The 15,082-nt window shown below is 42.9% G+C and overlaps 1 protein-coding gene and 1 long non-coding RNA gene across 2 annotated transcripts in view; one reads left to right on the forward strand and one right to left on the reverse strand.

Annotated features, from left to right (window-relative positions):
• Nucleotides 1-498: 498 nt before the first annotated feature.
• The window catches only part of SLC7A5 (solute carrier family 7 member 5), a 53,188-nt gene continuing 38,604 nt past the window's right edge, over nt 499-15,082 (reverse strand). The window contains exons 8-10 of the mRNA XM_089654119.1: nt 14,298-14,447; nt 8,691-8,868; nt 499-6,430 (exon numbers count right to left, since the gene is read on the reverse strand). Of these exons, the coding sequence (XP_089510245.1) occupies nt 6,375-6,430; nt 8,691-8,868; nt 14,298-14,447 (384 nt within the window). The 3' untranslated portion in view covers nt 499-6,374. The remainder of the gene's footprint in view (nt 6,431-8,690; nt 8,869-14,297; nt 14,448-15,082) is intronic.
• Nucleotides 10,963-14,463, forward strand: LOC149445174 (uncharacterized). The gene is made up of 3 exons (XR_016306441.1): nt 10,963-11,203; nt 14,099-14,160; nt 14,249-14,463. It is a non-coding gene; the product is annotated as an uncharacterized LOC149445174 (long non-coding RNA).

Raw genomic sequence — 15,082 nt, forward strand, 5'->3', positions numbered from 1 at the left:
AGGGCACTGCATTGGGATGGGGGGGAACTGTGCAGGCTGAATGTTCTCAGGGGATCTTGGAGGCACTTTGGGAAGCTGAAGAGTACTGCAGGCTACTAGCGGAGGTTGTTGTGACACTCCAGCAGTTTGGAAGCACTGTGGGAGATTAAGGGATCTGCAGTTGGCTGGGGGCCCAGAGGGAGGCTACAACCCAGCCCTGTGGTTTATAGCATGTATTTAACTTTATATAAATAATATTGTTTTATTTCTGAACAATCGGTTGTTGTGGGTTCTAGAGCAGGTTATACGCTGTAATGACCATTGGCAATTTTGAGGTGTTACATCTTTTCTGAATGATTTACAATGGTATTGCCACAGTCTGCACTTCCAGAACCTTTCATCATCTGAGCACCATATTCATCGATCATCAATTCATTTTGAGTTCTCTTGATAAATATATGATTTTGCGAAAGCTGACAGAAATCTCTATGCAGCAAAGAAAAACTCATCAGAACACAATCATGAGCATCAGACTTTATTTTTGGGGGTGGGGGGAGAAAAAAGAAAACCATAAAAAGCACAGAGTTCAATATCAGCTAACTCTATATCCAATCCTAGAATACTGCAAGGCCTCCAATACCATTCAAAGGTCTGAAGTATAAAAGACATCAATACCGTTTCCTCTAAGGAGTACAAATAACACAACTTTAATAAAAGCACAAAAAGAAAGTTTCATTGCAGTGACCTCTCCAGGAAACCGTACGACTAACGAGGAGCACGCTGGTCCCCAAATCTCTGGAAACTGATGACTGCTGAGGGGATGAGATCCAAATATACATTTCTCCTTTAATATTTGTCCTTACAAAAGGTTTGCCTTTTTAATTCGACAAATTTACAATTGGCACAACAACTTGGAAATGATTCTTCTAGTTTACGTTCATATTAGACCATTTTTAATGTATTTAAAGGGAAAGTCCACCAAAAACTGACATTATCTTCCATCACCATTAACCCCTCCTTTTCCTGCCTGCTGCCCATTTGGAACAGTACATATTCCTTACAACCCATGAACTGTGACTGTCCACAGCGACATCAACTTTTTTTTTTTTTCACAGACTTTTCCTGCTCTGAGCAACGTATTTAATAGTTCCACCAACTCCACCCTGAGCAAAAACATTTTACTACCTATCCAGCTGCTGAATCGAGGATCCATTTACATCTGTGTTGTGTGCTAATGCATGCGCTAAGACATGCCATGTCACATGTTAACATGCGTTGCATTAAGGCAGCCCATTAACTACCACCACTGAATTCTCTAATGTGCAGCAACAGGAGGGAGACTCCATCAACTTTAATGGATAGGGGCTCTGTGGATTGGCTGTGGATTTTCTAACCTATATACGGCAGTGTGTGGCCATTTTTTTGTAGTGTGTGTCACAACCTATCAGCATCCGACTGTAACTGAAATATCAGTTTTTGGTGGCCTGACCCAAGGATACCATACACAGATGAAGGGGTGATTTTAACCATTAAGGTGCCATTTCTGGGGGTTTAGGGTGAATGGATTATGGCTGTAACAGTTCTGCTCAGGACTCTTGTCCAGGGGCAGACTGAGAACTCATGGGGCCCCCGGGCAATAGGGGATCATGGAGCCCCTGGGTCCTTGCCCAAACTCAAAAAAGCCTATGAAAAAGGTACCAGGGGCATCTCATGGGGCCCCCTACTGACCCCGGGCCCTCAGGCAGTGCCCGAGTTTCCAAATTGTCAGTCCGCCCCTGCTCTTGTCATACCGTTTCATAAATGTTTCCATTCCCCCTCAATGGCTGGTTCACAACAGCTAAATCTGGCCACATAAATTACAATCTGATTGTACAATCTTCTTTACAATATTGATATACATATTGATTGGACCGTTTAGGTAGGTTTTCATATTACATGTCTATATAATCAACCTAAAGCGTATGTAAACCCAGCCCTGCCTAGTTCACTTCTAGGAACTACAGCCATCATGTTATGAAGCTAAGTGTGGCGGAGGTGTTCTGTAGTCCCAGTAGCCTTCATCTCCTACAGTGACAACGTTCCATATGACAGTAGTTTGTGTAATACAAGTGACCAGCTGCAGGATCTTTACATTATAAAATTCATCATTTCAGACAGTAATGCATTTTAAAATGGAGTGTGTGTCCGCGTAACAGATGCTGGCTATCATCAGAGATGAACACAGTTTAAAGCCAAACTCCAGGCAGATATGACCAAGTGGATGCAACTAGTGCGAGTACCTGCTTCTGTCTTGGTCAGGGGCGGACTGACAACTCATGGGGCCCCTGGGCAATAGGGGATCATGGGGCCCCTGTGTCCTTGCCCAAACTCAAAAAAGCCTATGAAAAAAGGTACCAGGGGCATCTCATGGGGCCCCTTCTGACCCCGGGCCCTCGGGCAGTGCCCGAGTTTCCAAATGTTCAGTCCGACCCTGGTCTTGGTATCAGCTTCCTGCATTGCTCTGTACAGCAGCATTCACACTTTGGGAGGTAGGGCCAGAGCTAGGGGGTCAACCAGGCTCTACTGCAGCTGGAGGAGAGGGCGGAGTAATAACTGTGCTGCTACTACATTGTCAATCAACAAGCTGGGGGGAGGGCCTGTCTCTGACCAAACTGTGCTGTACAACCGCAATGGAGGCCCAATCCCCCAACTGGCAAAAAGTGCCTGGATCACAGTGCTGGCACCACAGAATGAGAAATCCTACAGCAGATCACAGTTCCCATGTGTATGTCTTACGTGTATTAGCCGCTTTGCTTGGAGTTCAGCTTTAATGAAACACTAAATATTAGATAAACAGTTACAAAATACAAAGTAACAAAAAGTAACCAATTCTTAAAAAAAAAGTAACAATTCTACTTGGGTTGTCCGTTTAGTAAACAATGAAACATATTTAAAAACTGTAATGTTACAGGATCAGCATATTATGCTTAAAAAAAAAGTTAAAGTGAAACTTGCACTAAAATGCCCCCACCCCCATTGCAAAATGCCATATTACAGAAAAAGAAAAACAAAAAAAAAATTCTGGTGGGCTTGCATCAGCCGGGAGTATGGCCTTTTTCAGACAGGCAATAAACTTACCAGCCTCTGAAATGTGATCACCAGTGGATTACTTTTCAGGGGACAGCATAGCAGCAACTGACAAGTGTTCAGGATGTGCTACTGCCAATTCTTCACACCTTTTTTTTTTTAAATTGCCAAACAGTAATTTAACATTACGGGACTTTGCTGCAACTGTGAGCCAAGCATTCGGCTTGCGGGTGCGGTGCAGTCCTGCTGGACCCAATGGAGTGCTGCCTGTCAAACGCTGTGGCCCACGGCGAAAAATGCCACCGCATGTGTACAGCTCTGTCAGGTTGTAATGTTAGGATTCAGGTGGGTGGCAGGAGGGGCTGGAGTTTTTTTTTATCCCCCCCCCCCCAGCATTAATGCATTTTCTATTACGCTCCATGAACACTAAAGAGTTCCGTTAATGGCCATTGCCATGCATTGTTGCATGTTCTCACACGCATTTTAGTGTATTTTGCAACAACAAATGTGAATAAGCCCTCAATGTTTTGTCAGCAGGGGGCGGGGAAGCCATATAAACAGACTTTACATTTTAGCGCAGGATCAGCTTTATCAGCACAAACAAGAAAAAAAAAACACAAAGTTACAAACAGAACAAATCATCTGTAAATGGCAACTAATAAATTAAAGTTAAGAAAAAAAAAGAAATCCTGCTGCTAACTCCATGCTACGCCATTAGTGGTCATACTGCTCTTGTTAAACTACATTTCGCATAAAGCCCAGCCGAGGCCAAGGGGCCGTCTTCTGATGCTTCGAAGGTAATTCCATCTTTTGCATTTGCCAAAGGAGGCCAGGACAGCGTTCATTTCTTGTTTTATCTAGGCCTGTACAGACTCTTGAATTATCCGCAGTATACTCCATATCCAGTTTAGCTTACTTCAATGGGGGGGGGGTCAATGGAAAGCTTGTATGGACACGGTGTGCACAGATCCAAATACAATTTAAATGCATTTCTTGTGGATACTTCAAGAGCACATACTGTACAAGCTAAAATTGTAGCTCAGGACAAAATTTGTATAATAAAACAAAACCACACAAATCCATTTCAGTACATCTCTGCAATACATGCACATTTCCCCATTTTTCTTTAAAAAACACTGTAAGTAGAGAAAAATCCTGACTGATCTGACAAAAACTCTAGGAGCTCCTGACTTCCTGTAGTGAGCTGACAACGCTGCCTCTGCTGCACTGAAATCCCAAACAGTGTTGTTAGCCCCACCCAGTTCTCCCTGCTGGACTACAACACTCCTCCTCTCCTCAACATAAAGGGGCGGTGTCCTTGCCCAAACTCAAAAAAGCCTATGAAAAAGGTACCAGGGGCATCTCATGGGGCCCCCTACTGACCCCGGGCCCTCGGGCAGTGCCCGAGTTTCCAAATGGTCAGTCCACCCCTGCATCAGTCACACTCATCAATAGCGGGATTACAGTTTGAAAATGAAAGGAGGCTGCAGAGACACAGAAGATAGTGTGTGACTATGAGGGACATTAGAGTGTAAGCTCCTCTGGTGCAGAGACTGGCGTGACTAGCTCAGTGTTCTCTGTACAACACTGCGGTATATGGCAGTGCCCGAGTTTCCAAATGGTCAGTCCGCCCCTGGGCGGAGTGCTCTAGTCACAAAATAAAAAAAAAAAGACCTGGGCGGGGCCAACAACACTGCCAGAGATTTCAGTGCAGCAGAGGCAGCGTTGTCAGGTCACTATAGGAAATTGTGAATGCACTGGATTTCTGGCAGATTAATTTTTGCCCAGACATATACCTTAACCCCTTCCCACCCCTTAAATAGATCTTAATGTAGAACTATAGGCATTTTTATTTTGGATGGACTAAGGGAGGGTGATAACCTGTCATGTTTTTTTGCCATCTGTTTCCCATTGGGGAGATTTCCCTTCACTTCCTGTCTTATAGCCCAACCAGGAAGTGTTACCAGAACTATCTCCACCCTGGAAGAGTTTTTCTCTATTCCTGCTTCAGTGACAACCCAAAATTTGAAGTTTATTTCAACTTTCACTTTTGGTGATCATAGGCACCAGGACAAATAGAGAGGGTGGATTTTTTGAATGTGGGTACTGACAGGGGTTCTAATCCATGTCCACTCTATCAAAAACTAAAAAAAAACTGCCTTTAGTTATACTTTAATGGCAGGAAGTGGGATGGACTTCTCGGTCATGTGCAGTGGTCACATGATCAGGAACCCATTTCGCCATGTGCCAATCATAAGCTGAGTTCACGAATGGCCTGTGATACCGAGCGTAATCCGAGCATAGAAACCTGGGCCGTCATGGCTGCATATGTGCTACCCTCCCTGCCTCTGTAATTATGTGTTACACGGTCAGCAAGAGGTTAATTTTTACTTTAAAAGAGCAAAATTGGTATAAAAACTGATGATTGCATGGCCCATAATGACAACATTTCTGAAGGAGGTGCCGTTCATTCTATAAAAATTCAATCGTGAATCTCAACAGTCCCTTGAAAAAATTTTTAAGACTGCGCACATATATAGATACTGAAATAAATAAAATAAAACTATAGGAACTATGTAAATATTAAGTCAAAAATTAAATTAGTAACTAAATCATCATTAAAAAAAAAATAAAAAAGATCTAGATGTTCTAATCCTGAACATACTGCATACAGAGTGGCCTGCAGTCCGGGAATCTCTATAGAGGAGATCAGATATTGACGATGGATTGGTAGTAAATACAAAAATAACAAAGTAACATTTCTCGGAGTTCTGCGGGAATGAATTGTCAGAAGTTTTAAGTGCTAGAGAGATAAAATGAGAGATTATTTGCTTTTCTTCTTCATTGACTTTACAACAAAATAGAAAACTTTTACCAAAAACCCAACAAAATGTTTCATTGAGATCAACAGAGAGGACAGAGGGAGGGGGGGCGAGGCGATGGATCCATGGCAGAAGAGGAAGTATCCAGTCTTTGGATCTGCGGTCGCAGCGTCCAGTGGTTTTTGTAGGCAAGTCCTGCAGAACCCGTTATGGGATTGGTCGGTCCATGTTTCAGGCTGTGGCTTTTTTCCCCCCTATATGAGGTAACTGGATTCTGAGCAAAAAGAGAAAAACTGAATCCAAAATGCGCCTCACCGTGCCGACAGGGGCACAGTGCCGGAGTCACTTGTTGGTCAAATGAAGAATTTGCCAGGGGGGGGAGGATAACTGCATCTGGAAAAAATTGCCCTCTTGGTGGTGAAGTTAAACATTTCTGTGAATATTTTCTCGATTCAGAAATACCGTTTTTTCTTGTGCGTGTTGGTGGAGACAGAGCTTGACTGCAGCTTAGGACTCTTGAGGTACAACCTCCAATACCTTCTGCAATACAGCAGTGCTGGAATCTATGGGAGAAAGGATGAAATAGGATTAATCAGGGCCTGTGGAGGAGACAAACCCACGTGAAACCTATGTATCCGTGACCCTCTAGTGCTGTACTACAAAACAGCTCCATCAGGCCACAAGTAACTGGAGGGGACACAAAATATACAAACTGAATCTAGCAACCTGATTCTCCATTATTACTGAGACCTAACTCAGCAGGGAACATATTGCACCTCGGCAGAGAGACCCCTGCTTCCACACAAAGAGCAAATGTCCTTGTCTGCAACATGGTGGCAGGGGGTAGGCTTTTCTACTCAGGCTGTGGTTGCTTGAAAAAAAACAAAAAACAAAAACACAACCTGTAAAAGGCTCACTGTGGTTGGGGAGCAGTAAAAAGAAAGGAAAAAAAAAAAAAAAAGACAGCTGAACCACATGCTTATTGCCCCCTAACTGCTCTTCTTTAACCTGCAAAGGCAACACCTGGGGGTGTGCGTGTGCTGAGGTTGCAATATTTTGCTTTGCAGCAGGAATTATACCCCGTTGCATGCTGAAGACACTGCTGCCCACCGAATGCCATCCATTCAAGTAAACAGGACTGTGTGGAAGCGCAGCATTAAGGGGGTTAAAACAAGGGCATGAGGAGCCAACGCTTTGCTTCCTCAATGCCTGTCAAATGCCTCTGAAAAGCAATTCAAGCACAGATTGCTTTTCAGAGGCATGGCAGTCCTTGCTGCTGCTAGTGCAAACGAGCTCTTTGGGCAGGCAATGACCCTTTTTTTTTTCTAATGGCATGCTACAACACATTTGCATTGTCCTTGTGCATCAGGGTGCCATTGCAATTTATGGGCTACCATCACATTGTGACATGCCGAATAGTGGACAAGACCCTTTTTGGTAAGGGGATACATTACCGTCCATTGCAACCCACTAAGCAGTTTGTATTGGTATATCATTCAGAACCAATGGCACTGCAAGACATGTAATGTGCATTGTGCTAACACACGCATTGCAGCAACATGGAACTGTAAATGGTCCCAGGAAGGTCATTTGGCCCACAATAACCAATCACAGTGCTTTATTTCTTTAAGCCATGGATGTAAAAGTTAGCTGGAGAAGGATTCATCATTATGGGTGGGCAACAGGAAATTTGCCTTAATATTTTCCATTCATCGGGCCCCAAGTACATCATGCTGTAAATGATTCTGTGTATTGTGGCAGCGGGTATACAGCAATGGCTCTGAACGCCCCGACACAAAAACCTCCGGAGACAGATATGTTGGTGGTGAACTCCCTCCGGGCTGGTACAGGCAGGTTCTTTGTTTTATTAAAGCATTTTATTGCTGCAAGTTATATATTGCTGTATGTACTTGTCAAATATTCTCAGGAGTAATTTTATATAAGATGCTGCTTATATTTTGTAAGCCCCCCCCCCCCCCCCCAAAAAAAAAAAATCAACATACTAATGACATTTTTAAATAAAACCTTTCCATTTTCATTACATTCCTTATTTAGTTTAAATGGGTTTCTGTGCTTCTCTATGCAATGCAGCCAGATCATGGCAGGTGGGAGGGGCTGGCAGGGTGCTGTACATAGCTTCCTGAAAACACCACAGCACCCTGCCTCATTACTTCACTTGAGCCCTCATTCCTGATGCAAGCAGTGGGCTGGCTCTTGGGAGAAGTTATGCAAATATCACAATCCCTTGAAGGGTAGGTGCCATTCTAGTGGAGTGGGCATTCCGAGGCAGGCAGTATTTTCATAGGTAATGCCTCATGTTGTGCTGAGCCTCCATGGTTAAAAAAAGTTGAAATCAATGAAAGGAGCGGGCCAGAGGCAGTCACGTTGGGGAGGAAAGAGCTAGATGATGCTGGATGTCCTCCAGCTGGGAGATGAAGTGGGCTATGACTTGCTGCAGTTTCTAATGCACATTGTGTGATGTTCTGGTTAGGGCTCATTCAGCCCGCACACTAAAAAATGGCCCATTTTAGAGTGTGGGCTGGTGTCCGCCATGTAAAAGCTGTGAGGGGCGGTGCCTTGCCTTGCTTTGTGTTGTTGCAATGCAACTCACTGTTCACCTTTTCCACTTTTTTCCCCAATTAAAAAAGATGAAATTTAATTCTCTTCTATGCACCCCATAAGGTGAGATAATGCAGTACAAAAATGCTGCATGACCAGATTCGCTCCATCCCAGAGAGCTGACAAATGTTTGGTACATTCTATGGATAAATATGTAATATCATTATCAGGACTACTGATCCCATCACCCCAAGAGATACGTACATATACTCTGCTGGATCCACGACGGCTTATTCTGCCACCAGACCCCAAAATAATACACAGGGACCCCCGATAAGATGATGATGAAGCCGATCCCGCATTCCTTCGGCGTCATATAGAACGACACAACAATCAGGAATATACAGGCCAAGATGAAGAAGATCGGGAGAGTCACATTAACCTGCAAGAGAGCAGAGACAGCAATATATCTTATATCTGAAGAGCGATGATGTCACTCCTGTTTAATATATCTTATATCTGGAGAGCGGTGATGTCACTCCTGTATAATATATCTTATATCTGGAGAGCGGTGATGTCACTCCTGTATAATATATCTTATATCTGGAGAGCGGTGATGTCACTCCTGTATAATATATCTTATATCTGGAGAGCGGTGATGTCACTTCTGTATAATATATCTTATATCTGGAGAGCGGTGATGTCACTCCTGTATAATATATCTTATATCTGGAGAGCGGTGATGTCACTCCTGTATAATATATCTTATATCTAGAGAGTGGTGATGTCACTCCTGTATAGTGTATCTTATATCTAGAGAGCGGTGACGTCACTCCTGTATAATATATCTTATATATGGAGAGCGGTGACGTCACTCCTGTATAATATATCTTATATCTGGAGAGCGGTGATGTCACTCCTGTATATCTTATATCTGGAGAGCGGTGATGTCACTCCTGTATAACAGATCTTATATCTGGAGAGCGGTGATGTCACTCCTGTACAATATATCTTATATCTGGAGAGCGGTGATGTCACTCCTGTATAATATATCTTATATCTGGAGAGCGGTGATGTCACTCCTGTATAATATATCTTATATCCGGAAAGCGGTGATGTCACTCCTGTATAATATATCTTAGATCTGGAGAGCGGTGATGTCACTCCTGTATAATATATCTTATATCTGGAGAGCTGTGATGTCACTCCTGTATAATATATCTTATATCTGGAGAGCGGTAACGTCACTCCTGTATAATATATCTTATATCTGGGGAGCAATGATGTCACTCCTGTATAATATATCTCATATCTGGAGAGCGGTGATGTCACTCCTGTATAATATATCATATATCTGGAGAGCGGTGATGTCACTCCTGTATAATATATCTTATATCTAGAGAGCGATGATGTCACTCCTGTACAATAGATCTCATATCTAGAGTGCGGTGATGTCACTCCCGTATAATATATCTTATATCTGGAGAGCGGTGATGTCACTCCTGTATAATATATCTTATATCCGGAGAGCGGTGATGTCACTCCTGTATAATATATCATATATCTGGAGAGTGGTGATGTCACTCCTGTATATCTTATATCTGGAGAGCGGTGATGTCACTCCTGTATAATAGATCTTATATCTGGAGAGGGATGATGTCACTCCTGTATAATATATCTGCAGAGCAATTATGTCACTACTGTATAATAGATCTTATACAGGAGTGACATCACCACTCTAGATATGTTATACAGGAGTGACATCATTGCTCTCCAAATAGAACATACCTAGAGAGCGGTGATGTCACTCCTGTATAATAGATCTTATATCTGGAGAGCGGTGATGTCACTCCTGTATAATATATCTTATATCTGGAGAACGGTGATGTCACTCCTGTATGATATATCTTATATTTGGAGATGTTATTCCTGTATAATATATCTTATATCTGGAGAGCGGTGATGTCACTCCTGTATAATATATCTCATATCTGGAGAGCGGTGATGTCACTCCTGTATAATATATCTAATATCTGGAGAGCGGTGATGTCACTCCTGTATAATAGATCTTATATTTGGAGAGTGGTGATGTCACTCCTGTATGATATATCTTATATTTGGAGATGTTATTCCTGTATAATATATCTTATATCTGGAGAACGGTGATGTCACTCCTGTATGATATATCTTATATTTGGAGATGTTATTCCTGTATAATATATCTTATATCTGGAGAGCGGTGATGTCACTCCTGTATAATATATCTCATATCTGGAGAGCGGTGATGTCACTCCTGTATAATATATCTGATATCTGGAGAGCGGTGATGTCACTCCTGTATAATAGATCTTATATTTGGAGATGTCATTCCTGTATAACATAACGTATATCTGCAGAGCGGTGATGTCTCTACTACACGCATTTTCTTCCAATGCATCAGCCTGCAGATATCTACCTATAACCTCAGGCCATGTATGTACACTATTCTGCCGCTTCTTCTCCAGATCTCCGGGCCCCATGCATATGCGAACCACACCTCACCGCAGCAGGTGAACGTCCTCAGGAAGCCTGACAATAGAGGTTCTGGGATCAGGGGACTACACCACCAATAAAAAAGGGCCGTGGTGTCTAAAGAAAGCCACAACAAAATCACTGACTCTGCAGGAATAGGGGCCCCTGACACCGTCCCTGGCCAAGATCACACAGTATGAAGGATGCCTGAATGGAGCAGCAACTGTTTGTATTTCCAGCAATTCTCTCTCACCTACAACACCAAGGTCAGTGCTCCCTGTCGGCCCGCTCTTTGTGAACCCGCTGCACTCGGCGGGCCACTAAAAGAGTCCCCTTAAATAGTCAGAGATAAACAAATTCTAAATGGTTTTCCTGCAGCTTGGGAAGCCCTGTGATCTGCCATTATTAGAAACTTCAAATGAACTTATTGTGTTCTTCTTCCTGCTAACCTATTTCTGCTCTCGTATCTTCAAATGCAGAAATCGGATGTGTTCCCTGTAAAGCTGCTACAGAAAAATTAAAAATCACCTATTAAGGTGGAACAGCAGCCATTTATTTTCTTTTTAAACAAAGATGGGAAAGGGTCTGATCTGTTAGGTCTTTATAGCTGCCGGTCTTTATAGCTGCCTGTATTCCTGGTGGGAAATTTCCCCTTGTGTTCTTATCTTGTTGAAACTTACGCACTGTAGCTCTGACATAGGCTCAGTGTTCTCTATACAGCACTGCAGTATGTCAAATCAGTCTCTGCACCAGAGGAGCTTACACTCTAATGTCTCCCCACAGTCACACTATTATTATACATTTATATAGCTCTAACATATACCGCAGTGCTGTACAGAGAACACTGAGCCAGTCACATCAGCCTCTGTACCAGAGGAGCTTACACTCTAATGTCCCCCCACAGTCACACACTATTATTATACATTTATATAGCTCTAACATATACCGCAGTGCTGTACAGAGAACACTGAGCCAGTCACATTAGTCTCTGTACCAGAGGAGCTTACACTCTAATGTCCCTCCACAATCACACTATTATTATACATTTATATAGCTCTGACATATACCGCAGTGCTGTACAGAGAACACTGAGCCAGTCCCATCAGTCTCTGTACTAGATGAGCTTACACTCTAATGTCCCCCCCACAGTCACACTCATACAATTATATAGCTCTGACATACTCCAGTGCTGTACAAAAACACTGAACCAGTCACATCAGTTTTTGTACCAGAAGAGCTTACACTCTAATGTCCCCCCTACAGTCACACTATTATACATTTATTTAGCTCTGACATATACCATAGTGCTGTACAGAGAACAGTGAGCCAGTCACAGTTTCTGAACACTCTAATATCCCTGACAAATTCAAACACAGAATTCTGGGTCTGTAAGGCAAGAGTGACAACCACCAAGTCATAGCTCTTCCTCTATCAGTCTTAGTATGTGTGTCTCTACAATCTGCCATCAACTGAAACACACCAACATTCAGCATACTGTGGAAACTACCTAAAAAAAAAAAAGGCAGTCTAAGTTGAAAGGATTGGTCACCTGTATAGCCCTGTGGTCTACCTGTCTACTTGCAGTTGATCTCACTACTGACTTACCATGCCGTGTCCTGCACTGCCTTGGTGGAGGCAGTCATCTTGGCAGGGGAGTGGGGCTTTCCTTCCGTATTCCAGAGATGCTCCCTGATGGCTGTAGGCATAATGCCTAAAAGTAGGAGGGGTGAAGGAAGGACAGATCCACAGAATGCATGAAGTAGAAGCAGGGAAACCCTTGCATTGCAGTTGCACAGGTACAGCTTCCTCTCCAGCAAGGAGAACCGTGAGCAGTACAGCAGTGACATCACCAAACCACACTCTTTCAAATCTTCTGGAGACTAACAGTCATAGGTAGCAGTGTCCTATATGATCTCACACTGCAGAAATCTGGCTATGAGGCTACAGAACAGGGGTGCCTACACACAGGAAGTGTGCTGCTATTTTTAAAGAGGAATCCAAGAGCTATATTTTTATAGTTACTGCTTAGATGTTCCCTATAACATAGCAAATCTCTTGGTCCTGGACAAATTTCTTAAACAGGCTGTTCTCTTCCAGCCTTCCAGTATCTCCTTTGAAATCTGCTTTATTGCCATGCAGCAGAGCGGGCATTAACTGGTTTGATCGCGTCTCCACGCAGCAGATAAAAGCCACCCTAGGGCTGATATTATTGTCTGGGCGAAGAGCAAGAATTCCAAACACTTATTGTGATTTAATGGCCTGGCTTAATCTTTTATAGGTATAATTGTATATAAGCCCTCAAGCCTTGACAAGCCAGACAGGATGCCTAATATGATGATACCTCGACTCCTGCGGCTGATCTCCCATTATAGGGCATGTGCTTAGAGTGACGGTTGATGGATCACATGCCCTGGTCCCTGCTCCTCTACAACTCTTTTGTTAAATATATTTTTTTTAGATATTATTTATAACAAATATATGATTTTTACATTCAATTTTCATATATCTTAATTGTATTATATAAATATATTTTTATTATTAAAGTGTTACTAAACCCAGGACCCCGGATTTACTATATCTAGACTCCCACAGTACACGGAACATGAAAATGCAATTATATCAGTAAATATAAACCGCTAAATACCTTTTCTCATCAGCAGTTAGAGCAGTCTTGTGACTTCAGCCGAGCAGTGGTTAAAGCTTGTAGGAGGAGTTTTAATTCTGTTCTAAGAGGATGCAAAACCCCTGACCTCTGTCTGGACAGTGCTGATTGGTCCCGTGCTAATCACATGCGCTGTCCCAAAAATTAAAAAACAAAAAACCCTCTCTAGCAACAGACACTAAATTGAGCATGTGCATGTGACTACGGGTTCAGTCTGTCTGATCAGTAGACATTTGAACAATGGGAGGGGCAGAGAAGACAGGATCAAACGGCCTTTTTACACAATGTGGATGATTAACCCCTTAGGTTCCACAGTGAGTAAAACAAGCATGCTTTACTGCATATACAGACTGATTGTACGGTTATGGGTTTAGTATCACTTTAATTATAATATTTAAACTGTATTAAGTATTTCTTTACTCTGCTCCTACAATGAGCTGTACCGTTAATCAGCATGAATTTACACATACTGGTTTATCATTTTCTTGTACTTTTACAGCCCTGAAGAAAGGGGTGTTCTCCCCTGAAGCACATTGTTGCCCCTTTTACAAAGCCTTTTAGGTGATCTTACTTTGGAATTACTTTGTATCTATTAACTCATTACTCGGCTCTTCAGTCTCAAATTCATATGGTCTTATTGTCATGACAGGTCCTCTTTTATTATAGTCCTGTTCTATGGCTGGTCACTCTTTTCTTACCTTGATTGGTCTCTCCAATTCCGGTTTCTTGTACCGGAGCCACATCATGCCGATGATCGCCAGAGCTACGCACAGCCAGTTGAAGAAGCTGAAGAAATTGATGACTGAGAAAATGTCGTTGGAAAAGGCGTAGAGGAGCGTCATAGCACACTGGGAGGGAGAATCAGGTGGGACATATAATGTTAGTAAGTTGTAAAAAAAGAAAAAAAAAAAAAAGAAAAATGTACAGTTTTAACCATGTTATTTAGCTGTAAAGTGGGACTTTAAACCTGTCAAAGGATTTGTATATCTGTCCATCCGGTTCTGAGATTTACCCAGCTATGTCAAACAGAACAGAGCAGGGCAGAAGACCTGATTTTTATTCTTCTGTAAGGTAAGTAAACATACAGACAGGGGCGGACTGACAACTCATGGGGCCCCCGAGCAATAGGGGATCATGGGGCCCCTGTGTCCTTGCCCACATTCAAAGCACACCCAAAAAAGCCTATATAAAGTGCCAAGGGCATCTCATGGGGCCCCCTACTGACCCCGGGCCCTCGGGCACTGCCCGAGTGCTCAAATGGTCAGTCCGCCCCTGAATACAGATATTGTCCCTCCTCCAGCCAGTGAAAGCAATGCAGCAGATTGCTGAGCTCATGCGTCTGTCACTCTGCTCTCCACTCATATCAGCATTCCCCTTGTTAGCACATTAGCACTGCAGCACAACTGGCCTGCCTCGCCGCTGGCTATCCCCGCTTCAGTTGATCTTGAATACGGCAGCCAGACTCATCCACCTTACCAACCGC

This window comes from Staurois parvus, unplaced genomic scaffold, assembly GCF_062004578.1.
Source record: "Staurois parvus isolate SC_StPar_1 unplaced genomic scaffold, SC_StPar_1.0 ptg000745l, whole genome shotgun sequence".
NCBI lineage: Eukaryota > Metazoa > Chordata > Amphibia > Anura > Ranidae > Staurois > Staurois parvus.